This window comes from Chlamydotis macqueenii, chromosome 1, assembly GCF_036417535.1.
Source record: "Chlamydotis macqueenii isolate bChlMac1 chromosome 1, bChlMac1.mat, whole genome shotgun sequence".
In the NCBI taxonomy this organism is placed as follows: Eukaryota; Metazoa; Chordata; class Aves; order Otidiformes; family Otididae; genus Chlamydotis; species Chlamydotis macqueenii.
In genome coordinates this window covers 57,483,110-57,502,447 of record NC_141556.1, presented here as the reverse complement: position 1 = coordinate 57,502,447, position 19,338 = coordinate 57,483,110, and the positions used below count along the sequence as shown (strand labels likewise).

At 40.5% G+C, this 19,338-nt stretch overlaps 1 protein-coding gene across 1 annotated transcript; it reads left to right on the top strand.

The window, feature by feature from the left end:
- The first annotated feature begins 7,768 nt into the window (after positions 1-7,768).
- NCF4 (neutrophil cytosolic factor 4) lies at positions 7,769-18,893 on the top strand. Its single transcript, XM_010127610.2, has 10 exons — positions 7,769-7,930; positions 9,735-9,819; positions 11,079-11,232; positions 11,531-11,601; positions 12,402-12,529; positions 13,523-13,580; positions 15,821-15,919; positions 16,652-16,782; positions 16,875-16,940; positions 17,736-18,893. Exons 1-10 carry the CDS (start codon positions 7,899-7,901, stop codon positions 17,962-17,964), a joined length of 1,053 nt encoding a protein of 350 aa, XP_010125912.1. The 5' UTR covers positions 7,769-7,898; the 3' UTR covers positions 17,965-18,893.
- Positions 18,894-19,338: the final 445 nt, after the last annotated feature.

The following is a 19,338-nucleotide window of genomic DNA, read 5'->3' as shown; positions in this document are numbered from 1 at the left end:
AGCAGAGCCTCACACGTGCCATCATGTGGGGCAGGAAAAAGCAAGAGTACGTGAGGACAGGGGATTTCCTAAGCTGATAATGTCACCATATACTCATTTCTCGACATCACAACTTCAAAGTTCCCCATTACCTTTGTTTGGCTCAGATTGTAGACATGATCCACAAGCAGGATGATGGAATCGCAGATTAGGTAGAGCTTTGGGGTGGGAAGCTGTTCTTCATTTCATTTCCTTGTACTTTTCCTTAGTAGGGCTGGCCCATTGGCTACTGCTATTTAACATATGTGGTAGTTTAGCAACTACATTCTTTTCTAAGGGTTTGGGAATCAGTTCTAAGGTCTGGCATCAGAGCATTACTGGCACATTTTTAAAGAGCTACATTTTTATCTTGTTTTCAATTTGCACGGTAGGTGATTTTGAGTGCAGGTGGGTTGCTAAAGATAATGGTTATCGTTTCTCACTTTTCATCCGATTTCCCCAAAGAATTATACTTCTATTGAGCCCGTTTCCTACTCGCTTTCCCACCATGAAAAAAGTATTACTGTCATCCTCGTTTTACAGATGCTGTTGTGGTTTTGCTAGTGAGGGGGGGCCTAAGGTGGTAGCTTCTGTAGGAAACTGCTAGAAGTTGCTCCCCTTTGTTCAGGGGACTTGGCCAGGCCTAGGGCGGACCCGCTGCTGGCCAAGGCCGAGCCGATTGGTAGCAGAATGTCTCATGATAACGCCTCTGCGATAACGTATTTAAGAATGGGAAAACAGAAAAAAAAGAGAGAGAAGAGAAGATGTGAAGAAGCTGAGCGGGGGCAGAGGCGCAGAGGGGGAGGCGCAGGCCTCATGGGCCTTGCAGGCCTCACCCTCTGGCCTCTCGCCAGGCAGCCGACTGGGCCCGACTCGGTCCAGCCCGGCTGCAAGAAGTGGAGAGGAGATGAGAAGTGAATGAGATGTAAAAAAGATCCTGAGAGACACCTACCAGCCTGTTGTGAGGAACGGCTGCAGACACCAAGGTCAGTTCAGAAGGAGGGGGAGGAGTAATGCGGCTCCTGGCCAAGATTCCCCTGCAGCCTGTGGTGACGACCATGGTGGAGCAGGTTGTCCCCCTGCAGCCCATGGAGGCCCACGGAGGAGCAGAGATCCACTTGGAGCCCGTGAAGGACCCCGTACCGGGGGAGGTGGATGCCTGAAGGCAGCTGTGGCCCGTGGAGGGCCCGCTGGGACAGCTGTTCTGGAGAGACTGAACTCCGTGGAAGAGATCACCCACGCCGGAGCAGTTCCACAAAGGACTGTGGCCCGTGGGAGGGACCCCACGCTGGAGCAGGGGAGGAATGTGAGGAGTTCTTCCCCCGACCATGAAGAAGCGGCGTGAAACAATGTATGATGAACTGACCGCAACCCCCATTCCCTCTTCCCCGCTGTGCCGCTCAGGAGGGGAAGGTAGTAGAGATAATGTTAAGCTTGGGAAGAGGGAGGGGTGGGGGGTGGTTATCTTGTTTTCGGTCTCATTCTCCTGCTGTTTGTAGTAATAAATGAATAGTTTTCCCCAAGTTGAGTCTGTTTTGCCCGTGACGGTAACTTTAAGGATTTCTCCCCGTCCTTATCTCAAACCTTGAGCCGTTTTTCTTATATTTTCTCTCCCTGTTCTCTCGGAAGGTGGGGGGAGTGAGAGAGAGACTGCGTAGTCTGGTCCGATCGGGGCTGAACTACGACAGATGCCAAAGCTGAGGCATAAGGAATCGCATAGCAAGCCAGTGGCTAAACTGAAGGCAGTCAAGTGACAGGTCTTTTATTTAGACCTGGCTTCACGTAACAAGGCAGCCTTCTGCCTCTTGAGGTGTGGCAGACACAAACTCCGGCCTCCCACGCTTGAAATGGATAGACTGGCAGCTGGATCGGGATCAGGTTGCTTACTGGTATGGTATTTGCTGGGCTCATTCCACAAGTTTATCTTTCAAGGAATAAAGGCTGAAGTAATGAAAGGCCAGTAGGTGAGGCAGTAGGTGAGACAGGCTGTAAGTATACTCCATGAGTACTACTAACAGAATAAAGCTTTGACAATTACAAGACCTTGATACTTATTGCCTCTGTATTTCACACTTGCCTGCCTATCCTAATCTCTAGCCCCCAAATTTTATTAGGGAATATTGTCCCAATTTATGAACAATTCAAAAATGAGCCATAAACTCTCTATAATGAGCAGACTGGATATGTCTGCACCAGAAAATTGTGCTTCTTTGCCTATATCAGTGTAGCTTAAGTAGTACAACTCCCCTAGGGTAAAGACAATTATACCAGTGTAAAAGTGCATATCCAAATATAGCCGAGTCCCGAATGGGAAGGTGCCTTTATACTAGTAATAACTAGGTCCACAGTAAGGCACAGATTTATTTCCTTAACTTTAGGAACCTGAGGTGACAAAATTGGGAATATAGTTCCTTTATAATTCATGTGTATTCCAAGGAGATAGATAAAACATTCAGAGAGGGAGTTGGCCCACTTGAGGTCTGATTTACTGGCCAGTGATGCCTGTCTCTCTTACCTGTCTATTCAGAGAATTTCCTCTTGCCTAAAGGCACTTATGTAAAGTTTCTAAATTAAGTAAAAGGAATTTAGTTACAGGACTTCATCAAGTGGATGGGAAAATAAAACTATTAGGAACAGCTTAGGATGGTTTGAATGTAGCACTGCACAAATTTTAGCAGATCCCAACCCTATTTTAAGTTTTGGGAAAGTTCAGTGAAAATTTTGTTTGACTAACTTTGACAGGCCTTTTGAACTTGTGAAACAGATTAAGTAGGATTTTCTTTATCTTGAGTAGCAGTAACTCTGATGTATTTTCGATCTCTAGAGGATTAGGAGACTAAAACACAGAGACTCTCCTGCCACAATGGGTCACTACTGCTATGCACTTAAAACTAGGTTTTAAGCTTCTGGAGGAATGGTTGTGGGCATAGCTCTCTCAGGAGTTCTTGGATGGAGCTATCCTACTTCTTTGCCTGCAATGGCCAGTTACCAGTTTGACATTGGTAGTTGGCTGGAGCATATGGGTCCACCTCCAGCCCACATTTGTCATACGCAGTAGCAGTGGCAAGCTCTGCCCTATTTCTTCTCTATTTATATCTTTTATTCTGAAAGTGATATGCTATCTGTATGAAGAAATGTTCTGTTGCTCTTTCCAGGCTTCCATTATTCTCTCTTAGCCTAGTCTTGGGCATCGATATCCATCTGAGCTCTGCAAGAACAAAAAGCCCCATTGCTCATCAAGGAGAAGTTACTACTGTTCTGGTAAGACTTCCTCTAACTCTTCCAGTCTTAAGTGATCCTACTATATCAGAAAGAAATCTTGTATCTTTTAAAAAGATTTTTAAAGGAAGGAGGTTTACTGTAAAGGAAATTGTAAAGGAAATTGTTTTCCACAGAGAGGAAGAGACCATAATAGTGCTTGTGATATTGCTCTGTGTAAGTAAAGCTGGCAAGATCTGATGATGGCATCATGAACTAACAAAACCCAGAATGATTCTGCTGAATGTATATTTCCAAAATAGCTGATAATGACTAAAGAAAAAAAATCACTTTTTGAAGTATTTTTTTCTGCAATACTTATTCCTTGTTTTGCTCAAGCAATTGATGTGCAAAAGCCAAGATTCAGTTATGGGACTTAGTTTGATGTTCCAAGAAAAATGTAATTTTTTTTTAAAAAAGCTGCTGTTTCTTTAATATTTGGACCTGTAAAGCCCTTTCATGTTGAGCAGTAATTTATTCTAGAAATGACACCATAAAATTCTCTGTCAGGATCAGTGGTAGATGCTGACCTTTAAATTTCTTTAGTTCATGGTGGATTGTTTAGTTGTGTTTATATCAACAGGGCATTCTCATAGTCCTTTTCTGCCAATGCCTACTAGTTACTTTTCACCCTAAACAAGCAGTCATGGAAACTGTGTTCAGATTTAAATCAAAGCAAATTTCCAAAGTTCTATTTATCTATTTATCAGTGTGTGACAGGGAAAGTGTCCATGCACTCAGCCAATATGGACTGAGCCATTATCAAATGAAGAGAATAAAACCCGTCAGCTCAATTTATCTCCTCTTTGGTTTTTTTTCAAGAAGTTTGGAAAGATAGGACAACTTCAACAATATTTTTTTTCTTAGATGATTTTGTTTTCAGCTGTCCTGAAAGCATATATCTAAGAAAGAGAATCTTGTTACTTACCATTGGACCAAGTGGCTTCTAAGGATTTTGCAGCACTACCTGCAAAAGAGCACTGAAGGTTACAGGACAGACATGAGTAGCTTATCTTACATAACTTTGTCAAAAAATTTTACAGAGGTGTAATTTTTTATTTATGTGCTATTATAATAACGATAAGGAATTTAAACATGAGTGTATTTGAAAATAAATATTGCAAAAGTGTGTTAAAACATTCTGTAAAGCTGTTGATAACCATAAAAGCAAAATCTGTACAAGTATGTAATATGATTGAAAAACAGAATATAGCCCCAAACCACTTTTCCCAAATCAGTGTTATCAGTTGCAGCTCAGTCTCAAGCAACCACAGGAGAAAATACATTCAACTGCTAATGATGTGTAGGCTACATTAACAAATATTCCTCATACTCTTCGAAAATAATAGGTTGAGTGAAAGTATCTTGCAAGCCAACTCTGCTGTATGTGTTTCTATTTGATGTTCAGCTTCCTTGCAGTGATTGTTAAAATATTATTTCGTTTACAGATTAGTCTGTGATGAGACCAGACGTTTTCAAGAATATTATTCTTGTTCACTGTATTCTGTCACTTAACAAATTTGTTCTATGGCTAGTGACTGAACATAAATATGCAGCACTTTTCTAACATCAGGTGCATCACAGAGAAGCCATTATTCTAGAGCATAGAGACATGCACAGCCACAATAATACCGTAGCTGCTGCCCTCATAGACATGGTATGTAGTGCTGTCATCAGAATTGATTCAGCTGAGTATTTTTGTTACTTTCCTTTGGTTTACCTTTTATTAGTAGTTCATGTATCTTTCGACATTTGGGACTACGTTCCCATTTTACATTAAAATTCAGTGCTTGCTCTGGCTGTTTGGTTATAGCTGATACACTCAGATTTCCAAGGTGCTGTGTATCCTTGTATTGTACAAGTATTTTCTAGCAACATGTGCATTAGACAGAAGGCCACAATTTCACAGCTCATAGGCATACACAGCCAAAGTCATACAGTAGGTGCTGAACTGCGAAAAGGTATGTAAGGGTGTCAGTATATCATCATAATTCAGTCATCTGAGGATTTTCTTAGTGGTCTCCTTTAATTAATTAATTTGTTAGCATTTCTTGCACCTGAATGCCTGCTTTCTCTTGCACATGGATAAGAGTCGGTGCATAGTGCCATAATGACCATGCCGCCTGTGGTTTGTGGGAGTTTTCTCAAAACAGAGAGCTGACCATGTCAGCTGATGAAATCGGATACTCCCCTAGTGCAGACATATCTCTTGACATGGGTACTGTCATTACGGTATCAATTTTGTAATGGACATTTATTTCATTCATCAATAATAAAGCAATTATTTGAGCAGAGAGGGAATGTGGGTTTGACTAGACCCAGCCATTTCCTCAGCCCAAATAGCAGAAATTGCTATTTCTACTATAGTAGCACAATAGTAGAAATTGAGAGAAAACACCTGGTAGTTAAGGAACTGATTTCGCACAGAAGGACAGAGCAAAGCAATGTTTCAAATCTTTGTCTTTCACAGCCTAGGTTAGCCCTCTAACCAATCAGCTATCCACTCTTCTGAGGTAAGAATCTTAGGAATCTGCCTTTTTGTCATAAAAGGTGGTCTTGTTCAGAACAAGAAAATATTGCAGAATCAGAAACTTTCTCAGCAGACAGCATTAATTCTGTCAGATCAGTATTATTGCTGGCTATGATATCTAGCAGAGAGTAGTGGAACCGAGGAGCTACTATCAATTTGTTGTACTCAGCTTACAGCAAAGCAGTTGCATAGACAATTTGTCTGTGAGGTTGTCTGTTGAGTTGTTCTTGAAAAGCTGTGTCTCCAGGTGAACAATGAACAAGTATTTTTGCATTGTATCATATCCTCTGTCTCTTAAAAAGATGTACCTGCATTGTATCTAGATTATCTTCCAAGAGATTTGAAAACATTGGAATACTCTTTTTATTATTTTCTTGTCAAAACTATGATATGCATAAAATATAAACAGTTATCTTAAAAGCACCTCTCCAGCCTTTATCTTTCACTTGTATCAAAATTTGCACAGTTCTTGTGCTTTCCACAATCTTTTTTTGCATGTGTTGGGTGGGCCCCTCTGAATTTTCATATGTTCATATATATTGATCTTGTAATTAAGACTTCTGGTCAAGGTGATCTGTTCCTGTTTCCTTCTGAATGTCAGGAGAAAGCAAGACAATTACAGTTAGAAAACCTGATTATTGTCTGTGTCACTCAAGGAAAAGGAAAGAGAATAATAAGCCTGACTTCAGGTTACATGAGGACTGCACATTTGGCAGGCCTAATCAAGAAAATGGAATACACAGCAGGGTGTAAAAGTCTGGAAAATACTTACATCCAACATTACCACTTAAAACTACTCTGCTAAGACTGTGTGGGCAGCACCGAGTAGCAGATCACTCAGAAAACACAGTTCAGAATTTTGTAGCTTCTCCTGGTCCCTTCTGATCAAAAGCCACTATAATCCCCTCTCAAATTCTATAACGGTGCTTTCAGTTATCCACAGGGAAGAGATGAGTGAAGAATTTACTTTATTAAAATGCAGTGAAATGCAGTTTACTTTCAAAGCTGATGACTACAGTTGTAAACAGAGTTTTATTTTGAAGGATGCTGGTTGACTTTTGCTCCATTCAGATTTTTGTACTTGAGAGTGGAAGGAGGAGAAGGAACCAAATATGTATTGAACCTGAAAATGGAAGAGAGTCAAAGACTGAAATGGGGAGGCAAAGATACTGTACGTGACAGCTTTTGACTAGGCAGATAAGCTATGTTGCAACTTAACTGCAGTGTTAGGAAACTATGGTTTCCTTGTCACTTTCTTCCTTTTATTTTCTTCTTGAAATATTATCAACTGATGTTATACAAATGCTGTATCACTACCTTTTGTGTACAAGGCAGGGCAGTCAGGTTTCTCTTTGCTTGAGCCATTACCTTGTCTTCATAGGTGGCAAATGTGGATTGTTTTTCACACGTGAAGCTAAAAAGATCTCTGCTCTTGTCTTACTTGCATTGATCCATCCTTCAAAGCTCATTTCCTAATCTCCTGTGCCTGATACCCTGGTACCCATATGTTTGACAAGGTTGAATTTCCTGACCATACTGTCTGCTCCCACTTGAAAATTTATTCTTTAGCTCCACCTCCTGGCTCTTGGTCCATGGCAAGGAGGATTCCTAGGAATCACAGAGCCTCAAGAAGGGATCAGAAGTATTCATCCTAGTTTACAAAGGTTAGTGTAGAGGTGTATTTTGGGACATTGTAGCTGAGACAAAACAGAATTTGTTGAGCCCACTAATACTGGCTTTCTACAGAGGCAGATGTTTTAGCAAAGAGGTGGACAACGGCATATGTGGCTCATAGTTTTTGCTTTTTGTTGGGCTTTTGGTTTCTCAGCTGTGTCAGTTTCGGTACAGTACAGGCATCACAAAACAGTCTTTCTTTGTGACTGTTTTTTTATCTGATACTTCCTCAATCTCATGGGGGTGGGGAGGTGCAGAAGAAGTTGACACTGAAACATTTTAAAAAAGAGCTCTTAGGCCTTGCAAAGGAGTCTTGATTCATGAAGGGAGAATTGCTTTGACGTTGTTCATCCTATTCAACCAGGAGCTGCTCAAGAAGCAGAGGAATAGAGCTTAGCCGTCTGGATTTGAGACAACCATGTCGCTTCCCCGACAGCTGCGAGAAAAGAGGTAGTGTGTCTGTCCCTCCTCCCACCTCCCCACAAGCCTCCATGTAACTGCTACTCTCTGTTCATTTAATTTGGATGCAAACTTCTTTCATTATTCTAAAAGGCTTGTTATCACAGCTTCCAAACTATTAGGCTGCTCAGTGTGGAGCAGACCAATTCTTAAGTTTGAGTGGACTTTCCTTCTTTTCCTGGGGAATATTCACCACCTAGGACAATAGTGGGTCATTGTCCTCTTTAGAGCTGGAAACAGTTTCCGTCTTACCGGGGTTTGTGATATGAGTATTTGTGATATGACTAACGATATCTCTTGATCTCCATAATCACATCCCTCTTCACAGTAAGTGGTAGTATTTATGGTGTTGTGGGTGGTGCTGATTCATGTCATTCTCCTTGTACGGCAAGCTATTGCAAGACTTTGCATCATTACTTCAGCTTTCCAGATGGGCTATGCATTGTGGAAGCTCCTCCTTGGGATATTCTCCTAGCAGAATAAACTTAACCAATTGATATGGTTTTTGTATTATCAGAATATTTAACATTACGTCAGCTTGGCATTTCTTAGATGATCATTTTTAAAGTTTCTCTTCCTCTCTAGCTCATTTGTTATCCTTTTTTCCCTCATTCTTGATCCTTTTTACTTAAGTTTTAATATAAATACCACTCTAACAACATTGAGTTGTAAGATTCAAGCAAAGGTGAATTTGTCTTTTGTTTGTCAAAGATGTTGTACCTAGGAGAATGTCCCAGAGGAAAAAGCACTTGTCAATGCATGCTGTTTTGTTGTGTGAGCAATGTAGACAAGAAACATGAGAGTGTGGTCACACAGCTGCTCTCTAGATGTTCCTACAGGGGTCCTTCCTTCTCTCTTTCTTCAAATCCAATACTTTCTAGGATCTGCAAAGCTTGTTCTAACCTTGCCTACTATCATGTGTTCCTTGACATACTTTTGACATTTTCAAACAAATGCCTTTGTGCTTGCTTCAGGTTATCTGCTGTGACTGGGAGGTCTCCGTGTAAATATTTGCTAGGCTACTTGTTCTTTTCTCAAAGCCCCTTTAAGAGTCTACTTTACTGTCAAGTTTACAAAAAAAAATTTGAAAACATTTTGACAGCTGGTGCAGGCACCACAAGTTATGATATAGAACAATACTATGACTTGGTTTCTTTGTTTTGGTGTTTTTTTTTTTCTGTTTGTGCTTATCCTTCTGTTGTTTCTTATCTAATATGTATCTGGTACATTGTATGCATCTTACACATGGAGTGTAAGGTTTTTTAGGAATTAACTTTGTGTTAGTTTCTACAGCACCTAGCACAACAAGCTTTTTTCTCAGAACTCTTTCCTATTCCCTACAGTAATGCAGTAATAATAACAGCATAAATCATGGTATATAATGATCTCCTTAGAATAAAAGATACTGCTGAAGAGTTGTTATTGTAAGTAAGTCTACTAGATGCTGTAGGAAGGATTAAGAATGCATCCACAGTTGATCACATTTGTCAGGAAAAGCTTACCAGCTCAAGTGTTTCTTTTGTAGTCCTGCTATTCTAGCAAGCTTAGGAGCAATAGGGATGTTTCTTCAGGCTCGATGAATCTTCACAATGGTCACTGACTTGTGCTGAATTTATAGAAACTTGACATCTCAAGATCAGACTTCCAGAGGAACAGAATGACACCATGAGTTTCTAAATTATTGGTTTTGATGCTAGATGATGTGATGTTGCCTATCTTTTTTCTGTATGGCATAGAGACCTCTGAAGGCAAATGCCAGTATGAGTAACCTAAATCTTCTGTTCTTGCTTCACAGTGATTTTGACCAGCTTCCAGATGATGTCCCTGTTTCAGCTAACATTGCAGATATTGAAGAGAAGAAAGGCTTTACTAATTATTATGTAAGAAGCGAGATTTATCCTGTCTCTATATGCCCTCATCTGTGACTAGTTTGGTTGTGGGAAGCAAAATGCAGTTTATTTGGTGTGGTTGCTTTTTGGCACAAATAGTTCTGTGCTGACAACTTCTTAGTGCTTCTTTTTTTTTTCTGGAATAAATTTTAGTCTATTACAGATTTAGTCTAAAATTTATTGTCTGGGTGAAATGTGACAGAGGTATCCTTTAACATTTCTTGTTTTCTAAATTCTTACCTAATTTCTGATTTATTTCCTGTTAGTGCTGTAACTTTGGTGAAGATAGTGGAAAAGGAACTCAAAGAGGGTAGAAGGGCAGGGTCTTGGCTTCATTATTTCATGGTACTTGCAAGTCAGGATGCTTCCACCTCTGCAGAAGGTAGCATACTAATAACTCATGAAAGACCACAGAGACAGGGAATAGTAGGGAAAAGCCCCATAAGATTTTCTGAAGAGGGGTTTTGGGTAAGACCAACTCACTCTGACTTCTGCAGGAGATGCTGCTTTTGCTGGAAACATCACTCATAAAACCTTCCCACTGCAATATGCAGGCTTTACTCTGGAATGTAATGACATTTGGTTGCTCTGTCTTCATGTTTTCTGAAGGATCTGGCTGCAACATGACTTAGAGTTCAGTGCATGGAAATTGTGGGCTCCTTTACAGCAAAGCAATTTTGGCAAGAGATAAAAAATAAGATAGTGGTTGGAGGAGGGTGTTAGAAGAAAGGCGACTACAAGTTTTTTCTGGCCTTACCTTTGGTCAGACCATAATTTCTGAAATTGTATACTTTAAAGTAAAAAAGAAGTATGAATGCTTTCAACTCTGAAAATCAATTCGTTTAGATGTCTGTCTACACATTTAGGTGTCCAAAGCATCCTACTGTAAAATATTTGTGTTTACCTCCCTAATATGTTTCATTTGTCACGGAGGGAAGATGTGTAAGCATGAAGTAGCATCTAGTCATTTCAGGTTTCCTTTTAAGATTATATGATAGAAAGCAGCCACAGGGACATGATCCATGGGAAAGCTGGACCCACACGTATACCACACTGTCTGGTGTTAACTTGTTATTTTCTAGTATGTGAGTCTGCAGATGCTTAACTGAAGACTTGCTTTCAACTCTGCCCCTAAGACAGTATTCCCACTACCAGAGCACTGATCTTATGTTCCCATTGTATGCCTCCCTTTCAGCTGGTAAGTATTTATAAGTATGAACATCAGCCTGAATCCCACTTCTCTGTTTCAGTTATTTGTCATTGAAGTAAAGATTAAAGGTGGTGGCAGATACCTGATTTTCCGACGCTATCGTCAGTTCTATGCCCTGCACACCAAACTGGAGGAGAGATACGGGGCAGAGAGCAAAAATAGCCCTTTTACCTGCACACTCCCCGTATTGCCAGGTAAGCTGTCAGTACCAAATCTGTGCATGATTGGCAGCTTTCTCATCCCCAGACTGTCCTAAAGAGAAGTGCTTTGTAGGGAAGTAGTTGTGACAAGGAACAAGTTGCCAGCTGTGGATGCTGGAGAAGTGAAGTTCCATCAGCAGTCCATCCACTTGTGGTAGAGTCCATTTAGAAACCTGAAATCCTTTAGAGAATACGTATTTTCTTGGAGATCCTACTTTCTCCTGATTCCTTCATTTCTCTGACAGCCTCCATTTTTTTCCTCAGCAACTGTCACAAGTTTTATATTTTCCAGGAAAAGTTTATGTTGGGGCCAAAAAGGAAATTGCCGAGAACAGAATTCCTATCCTAAATGTCTACATGAAGGTAAAACTTAATTTTAAGGTAGAGATTGCACTGAGCACTGCAGATACTTATCCCTTGAAATGAACTGAGAGGCAGTACTGCTGTAGTCCTAGGTATCTGCTTCTCTCTGTATTGTTATTCCTGAAGACAATGTGTCCACACCATGGGACAACCTACAGTCCTATTCCCCAGATTGTTCAGGCTGTAGGATCTGCTGGAGTAGGCAGTTCACAAAGGCTCACTCCCTGCCTTCATATATAGATAGATATCCTGACAAAATACCCCAAGATGTATGAGGAACTGGTGAATCTCCAGGTGTTGCCTGAATATGGAGTTGGTGTGTGCATCTAAGGCACTAGGACAGTGGAGTGGGCTTCTGAGTGTACCTGCTCTACAGTGAAGACACAGCCAGTAGGATCGAGGAGAGAAATTCTTTGTGTGCAGGTTAACGGAAGACTTGACTTTAAATCAGTAAAAGTCTGAAGCACTGGCCAAGACTTCCAGTACTTAAGATTGCCTTCATTCCACAGTCATTCATGTTCTGAAGGGAAACACAAAGAACAATTTACTCCTTCTGCAGTAAATCAGGCACAAAAAAAGAGTGAAGCAGTACATTTGCCAACTCCAGGAGTAAACAGGAGAAACTGTCAGCTGTTCAGCTGTGTCCTGCTGAGTGAGAAGGGAGAGGAGGGAGATTTCTGGCAGTAATGAGTATCCTTCATGATCCTATAGGTCAGAGAGACATATTTGTTACATGTAAATAAATAGAGAATTGGCCTTTCCAACTGTTACACTCTGCTTCCTACTTGCTCCTGGCACAGAACCTACTCTGCCTACCTGCTTGGGTGTTGATGGATGAGGAGGTACGTCTGTTCTTCTACCACTCAACCTTTGATAGTGAACAGGTGCCTCACAGACTGCGACGACTTCGCCCACGGACACGCCGAGTGTAAGTGATTGACATGTTTTTTCAGCATTGTTTGATGTAAGAGATGCTGTCCAGTTTTGAAGGGAGAGCGAGCTGAGGATCACCGCTGTGTTTCCCAAGTGAATCCATGAAGTCCTGATATGAGGATCTTTGTGGCAGAGTGAACACAGGCTACTTCTTGTTTTTAGTGATCTCAAATTTTTAAAGTGGATGCGGTACTTGCATTAAAGAAAAATTCCAAAATGAAAGTATAGCTTGCTTTTTAAAAAATGCTGCTCAGCTGTATCTGTTGATAATTCTTTAATGGCAGTATCTGTTATAATGTGCAGAATATACAGGCCAGGCTTAAGGACATAGGCACGCACCACTGAAGTCAATGCATTTTGGCACTGAATTAAGTGAGATCTGGTTCAGACACTAAATGGAACTGAATACTTAATTTGTTCCTGCCTTTGTCTAAACAGGGGCCTGTCCTACATAACAGTATTGACACTCCTTTGGAGCACTGCTAAGTAGACGTCATACTTCATTACCCTTCAGACAAATTGGTTCTTCTTTCAACACAGTAGACATGGACCAACTTCCTTTTCACTCACTTTAAACAGTGCAAAAACTGCCTGTGTATGCATTCCTGGATGTGTGTATGACAGCAGAGTTTGAACTGAATCCTGTAAGTGCTAGAAACAGGGATGCCCAGAAGGCAGAGTAGGGAGGCTGAGCAGTGCTGTGGAAAAGAAGTCCAAGATACTGACTGTATTGAAAACTCCATCTGTTCTCAGCAGCAGACATCATCAGATTGCTGCTGCTCTGCAGTGAAACTGAGAGAACTAGGGCAATGTTGTTGCATCGATATTTATTTTCTTCAGTGCTGCACACAGATTCTCTTGCAGTTTCTCCAGTGATCTGTGGCTTGCTTGCCTCTTAAATAATAAAAATGCAGCCACTTACTACTGATCGTGTAGTTTTGATGACTAGAAAGACAGATTTCCTCCCTGTTGTCTCCTTTCTTTGCAGTAAAAGCATTTCACCTCAAGTTCCTATTTTTGACCGCATGGCAACTCCGCGGGCCGAGGTGAGTACTCTGCACAATCTGTCACAGGATAGGAGGTTAAACTCTGTTTTACTTTGGTATCTTGTTGATCAAGTTGCCTTTTCCAGTTAGAGCTTGGGGAAAGAAGGGAAAGTGAAATCAACACAGGAAAGCAATTGATTTTACCAACCGGGAATGAAGCGGAGGATGGAAAGAAGTGTTCTGTTCCTCCTTACCTGAGTAATGAGAAGGTCCATTGTAAAGTCAGGTTGATAGGAGGTTCAAAATTGAGAGTTGTGTACAGCTTATTGCCAAATGGTCCACATTTACGTACTGGTACCCATAAATTAAATTTAAAACAACCACAAGCTTCAGTCTCAATGACTTCAGCATATGTTTAAAAGCTTTGCAGGTGAGGCATCTTAGCATTTTCTGTAACATAAATGTTCTACTGAAAAGTGCCTATACTGTACTTTGCTGTATATTGTCTTGGTGTAAGCACATGGAACTGTCTTTTAATCCGTTCTTGTCTGAGCATGGTCTTGCTTCCTGGAACAGGAGACTTTTCCATGTAAGATTAAAAAAAGCCATGCAAGTGCTTTGAGGTTTGTCTGGTTTATTTTTACACTGAGTATGGCAGGTCTCGGATCAGTCACATCTCTTGGGTTTTATCTATTAATTTATTAATATTGAATATACCTGCCAAAACTGGTCAATAGATTAAAAAAGGCTTTTGAAAGAGCTGTTAAGTAGACATATGAACTACTAGCACAATGGTAGCCATTGTCTTTTTTTTTTTTTATTAGCAGAACTCTTGGCATTAACAAGACCAAAAGAGCCACCTCAACACAGAATAAAGAACACAGTTTCATTTTTGCTTCTCTAAGAGCATCTAAATGGCTATCATGTTCTCTAAAGACAATGGAAGAGATGAGCTTTTTTTGATAACTTGGCCACTTAAGTTATGCAAGAACAGCTTGTTAGGGGGCTAGCATGTGCTTACTTCCCTTCTGCCTCCCCCCTCACTGCCCCGCCCCCTTGAAGGGGGCATCTAAGTTCCATTTTAGCTACATATCTGTCCTGGTTTTGGTAGGGATGGAGTTAATTTTTCCTCTCAGTAGCTGGTATGTTTTGGATTTCGTGTGTGAAGAATGTTGATAAACACCCTGATGATACCAGTTGTTGTGAATTAGACCAAGGACACCGTCCTGCTTTCCAAGTCTCGCTAATTTGCAGATGCAGGAAGCTGGGAGAAAGACAGACAGAATAATTGATCCAAACTGGCCAAAGAGAGTATTCCATGCCATAAACGTCATGCTCAGTATATAAGTGGGGGCAGGCGAGGGTGGGTATCTGCCTTCCTGGCATCCATCTTTCCTGCTCGTTTTGCTGGCATCGTTTCCTCTACCTTGCTGGCTCCCTTTTTGCTCCTTTGCTTGCTGCTTGGTTTTGTTTCCGTGACTGCTGCTCAGGACGGGCTGTATCAGTCATTGGGACATCGGATGGTGAGAAAACAGATATTGTTCACTTTCTATATTTTTAATATCCTTATATTCTGTTATTATTGTAGTTTTCCCTTTTTATTTTAGTAAATTGTCTTCATCTCAACCCACGAGTTTTCCTTTCTTCCCAATTCTCTCCCCCATCCCCCTGGGGAGGGGGAGGGGGAGTGAGAAACTGTGTGGTGATTTGGGCTAAACCATCACCATTTCCCAGACTTCCCCAAATCTCTCAGTTCAGCATACAGGCCTGAAAGCTAGATGTAAAAACAGCTAGTTACCCTTAAATTAGGACATAATGCTTCTGCAATTTTGTAAGGCTCTTTGTGATATTTTTCAGCAACTCTGAAAGCTGTAAAACTGCAACAAGAAATAATATATATTTTTTCAGTTCTCAAGATTTTAAGTTTTCAAGTTGTCAGTTGTCTTCAGCTTTGTTGGCTTACTTGCTCTTAAGTGTTTTCAACTTCTTTATATTTATTTTGCTGGTGCTCAGTGTCCTTCCACTTTAAGAATCCTAGCATGTAGCCCTCTCAGAGCTGTGTTTATCACAGTGATTTCACTACATTTTCAAAGCATTTTTATGTGTGCCGAGTAGGAGAAGAAATTGCGAGAAATGCAGACTATGGTCATATATATGACCTTACCTCAGAAATACATCTGTGATGACAAAGTGCATACTATCATGCTGCTTTATGCTCTCACTCCAAGAACAGAATACAAAGAAAGATTCACTTTTTAAATTCTGTGAATTAATAATTTCAGTGTTATTACTTTCCATAGGCACTCTTTGATTTTTCTGGAACCAATAAACTGGAACTCAGTTTCAAGAAGGGAGATTTGATCTATCTACTCAGCAGAGTAAACAAAGACTGGTTGGAGGTAAGACTGCAAGAGCAGGACTGAATTATTAGCATACCTTGAAATATATGAGTAGAAAAGGCTCCTTGGGACCTGTATCCTCCTTTTGAGGAGAAACTATATCATAATCAGGTCTTACTGTCAAGAATAAATCCTTGACTCAAAATTTGAAATTGTTTCCTTCCTTGATGGTTTTTAGCTTACAATTTTTCAGCCCTCTAGACTTCAGTTTTAATTTGCATTTGCTTCTTCTGGAATGTTTTAAAATTCTTTGGAAGTGATTAGAACACAAAAAGGCCACAGAAAGGAGATGGAAACTCCATTTCCACGATTAATTGGTTTCTTGCCTTAGGGTGGGTTGCTATATACTTCATGCTTCATACCACAACACACGTCAGCCTGATTAGATAGAACTTGGGCAATGCAGCAGTGTTCTGAAAAAGGATGAGGAGAACATACTGTGTGTTTGCTGATATGTTATCTCTGCTTGCTCAAACACCACAGCCTTCCTTGGTAACCATCTGACTTTAATTTTTTACACACTGTTTCACTCCCCTGCCTTGTATTTGACTATGCAATTGTATAACCTTTTTGTAGGGATGCCATCAGGTCACTTCCATAGCCTTTCTTTTCTTGATTATAGTAGAAAAATTCTTAGTGCTGTTTGCATGGAAATTAATTGAATTACAGAACTTATTGTATGTGGCCAAAATGGCATGGTTTTCTTAATTCTAACACTTCCTATCATTCCAGGGAACAGCTGATGGTGCCACTGGGATTTTCCCATGTTCTTTTGTGAAGATCATAAAAGATTTACCACAGCAGGAAGACACAGTTAATAAAGTTCGCTGTTACTACCATGATGAGACTGTGAGCACTATCAGGTAATAAGAAAATCGTCTTCCAATTTACTGCTGAAGAAATGCTGACAATTCTCTTTTTATGATATGTAGTGATTAGATTTGTTCTTGTACAGGGATATCTCAGTGGAAGAGGATCTGAGCAGTATTCCATCATTCAAAGATCTCATGGAATTGATAAGGTACAACACAAGCAGCTAGTTGTATGTTTAGTATCATTTAAACACTTGTCAAGTTCCTTCCAGTCCTAGGTTTTCCACATTGTACTTGGTCATCACCATGCTTTGGGTGTGAAATAGTTTTTAAGTGTCCTGAAGAAGTTGTACTTTGACTTGGCCCAAGGCCATCTGTACAGACACTAGCCTGCCTTGGGATTGTCAGGAAGTATGGAATGGTACACACTTCTAACTCAGTTATGCTGGGCAGAAGTTTCCATTTCTTGTTCTAAGGTCAGAGCCAAACCCCCATGCAAGGATCTTTTGTCTAATATACTTCTTCAGGATGCAGGACACCACCTTCTAACACTTGTTAAACTAGTGTTAAACTAGATTAATCTAGAGTTGAACATAAAAACATTAGAACATCAAATATTAGCAGTAGAACACCTATGCTAATATTCTTTGATTCTTTAACCTGCCCTCCCCTCAGAAAAAGCAACCATAAGTAGGCAAAAGTGGGTAGTAACTATAGTCAACTCTTATGTATGGGAGTCTTATCATACTCACAGATGAGCTGTGCCATGCTTGTGGTATTACTGGAAATGGTTCTTGTTTCTGATAGATTTCTTAGCTTAAACACAACACAGCATGAATGTGGCTGGATGACTTCTAGTACTAGCTGTATCAAGAATGCCAAGATACCCAAAGCTTTGTGTGACTTTTAGCAGAATGACTTAGATTGTCAGTATATTGTTCATCATGCAGCACCTCCTAGGCATTCCTTGATTTCTGGAGATCAATCAATTTATTTTCTACCAGGCGGGAGTTTGACCAAGAGGACATTGTTTTGAATTACCGGGACCTTGACGGTGATCTGATCCGGTTGCTCTCCGATCAGGATGTCAAACTCATGGTGTCTCAGAGCAGGAGAAGGCCTTCTGAGAAGCATTTTTTCCCTTGGAAGTTGCACATCACTCACAAAGATGACTTGGGTGTCTACAACACTAGTCCAGGAATAGGTGTTACTCAAACAGTAAGAGCAACGTAAGTGGTATCTAGAGATACTCCAGTAGGTAGCTACACAGTCCTTCTGTGATCCCTCTTTGCAGACAGTCTCCTTTAACAAGCCTTTGAAGTGAGCTTGAAAAGAGTAATTTTTAGTAATATATTACCTTTCAAAGTAAAACTTATACTCAGTTAGCTTCTTCAGCTTTTTAGTACTCCTCTGTAATAGTGACATCTATGTAGAGACCAGAGAAAGTGAGGAACAGAGAAATAAAATAATGGGCGATACACACAAGGCAAGTCAGTGTTAGACTGCAATAGAGGTTTAGTGTCCTGAACCCCACGACCTGCTCTAATCTATGTTCTCTCTCCCAGAGCTAATTAGTTGTCCAGAATGTCTTCATAAGCTTTTTTCCTAGACTGCCATAATTTTGTCCTTACTTGCTGATATGAAAGCGTCCTGGTTTTGACTGGGATGGAGCTAATTTTCTTCCCAGTAGTTGCTGTGTTTTTGATTTAGTATGGAATTTGGCATGTGAAGAATGTTGATAATAACACTGATGTTATTAAATGTTGCTAAAGAGACCAAGGACTTTTTCAGCTTCCCAGGTTTCGCTAATGTGCATTGCAAGAAGCTGGGAGGGGTATAGCCAGCACAGCTGACCCAAAGTGTCCAAAGAAGCTATTCCATACTGTAGATGTCACGCTCAGTATATAAATGAAGGTTGGCTGGTGGGCAGCTCTCTCGCTCATTATCTCACTACTTGGTATTGTTCCAGAATCACTTTCAGTTTTGTTCTGTGATTGCCGCTTAGGACAGGCTGTATCGGTCATTGGGTCGTTGGGTGGTAAGAAATTGTGTATTGTTCATTTTCTATGTTTTATCATCCCTATATGGTATTATTATTGTAATTATTATATATATGTTATTATCTCTCCCTTTGGTATCCTAGTAAACTGTCTTTGTCTCAACCTATGAGTTTTCTTTTCTTCCCAGTTCTCTCCCCCGTTCCTCTGTGGAGGGTGAGCAAGTGGCTGCATGGTACTCAATTGCTGACTGGGGTTAAACTATGATGAAGGTTTGTGTTCCAGTGCTTATGAATGCATAATTATTTCTGTCATGTGGGAGTCTGACTGGACATTCAGAGTTTGTTCTGGAAGCATCAAGAAAAGTTTCTTGTGAAGAAATTGTGAAATTTCAATTGTGAAAGTTTCAGTGAAGAAATTGCAGCCCACCGTTGCTTTCTTCTTTCCACTGACCAATATTTTGAATTCTGTGAATCAAACCTAGTACAGCTGTGGTGTTCCTCATAGATCTTTTTGTAATTGTACAGACTACTTATTTCCACTTTCTGGGAAAATCTGTGTGATGCCTATTCAAATAGCAGTTTCTTCTCTGTCTGTCTGCTACTTTCTG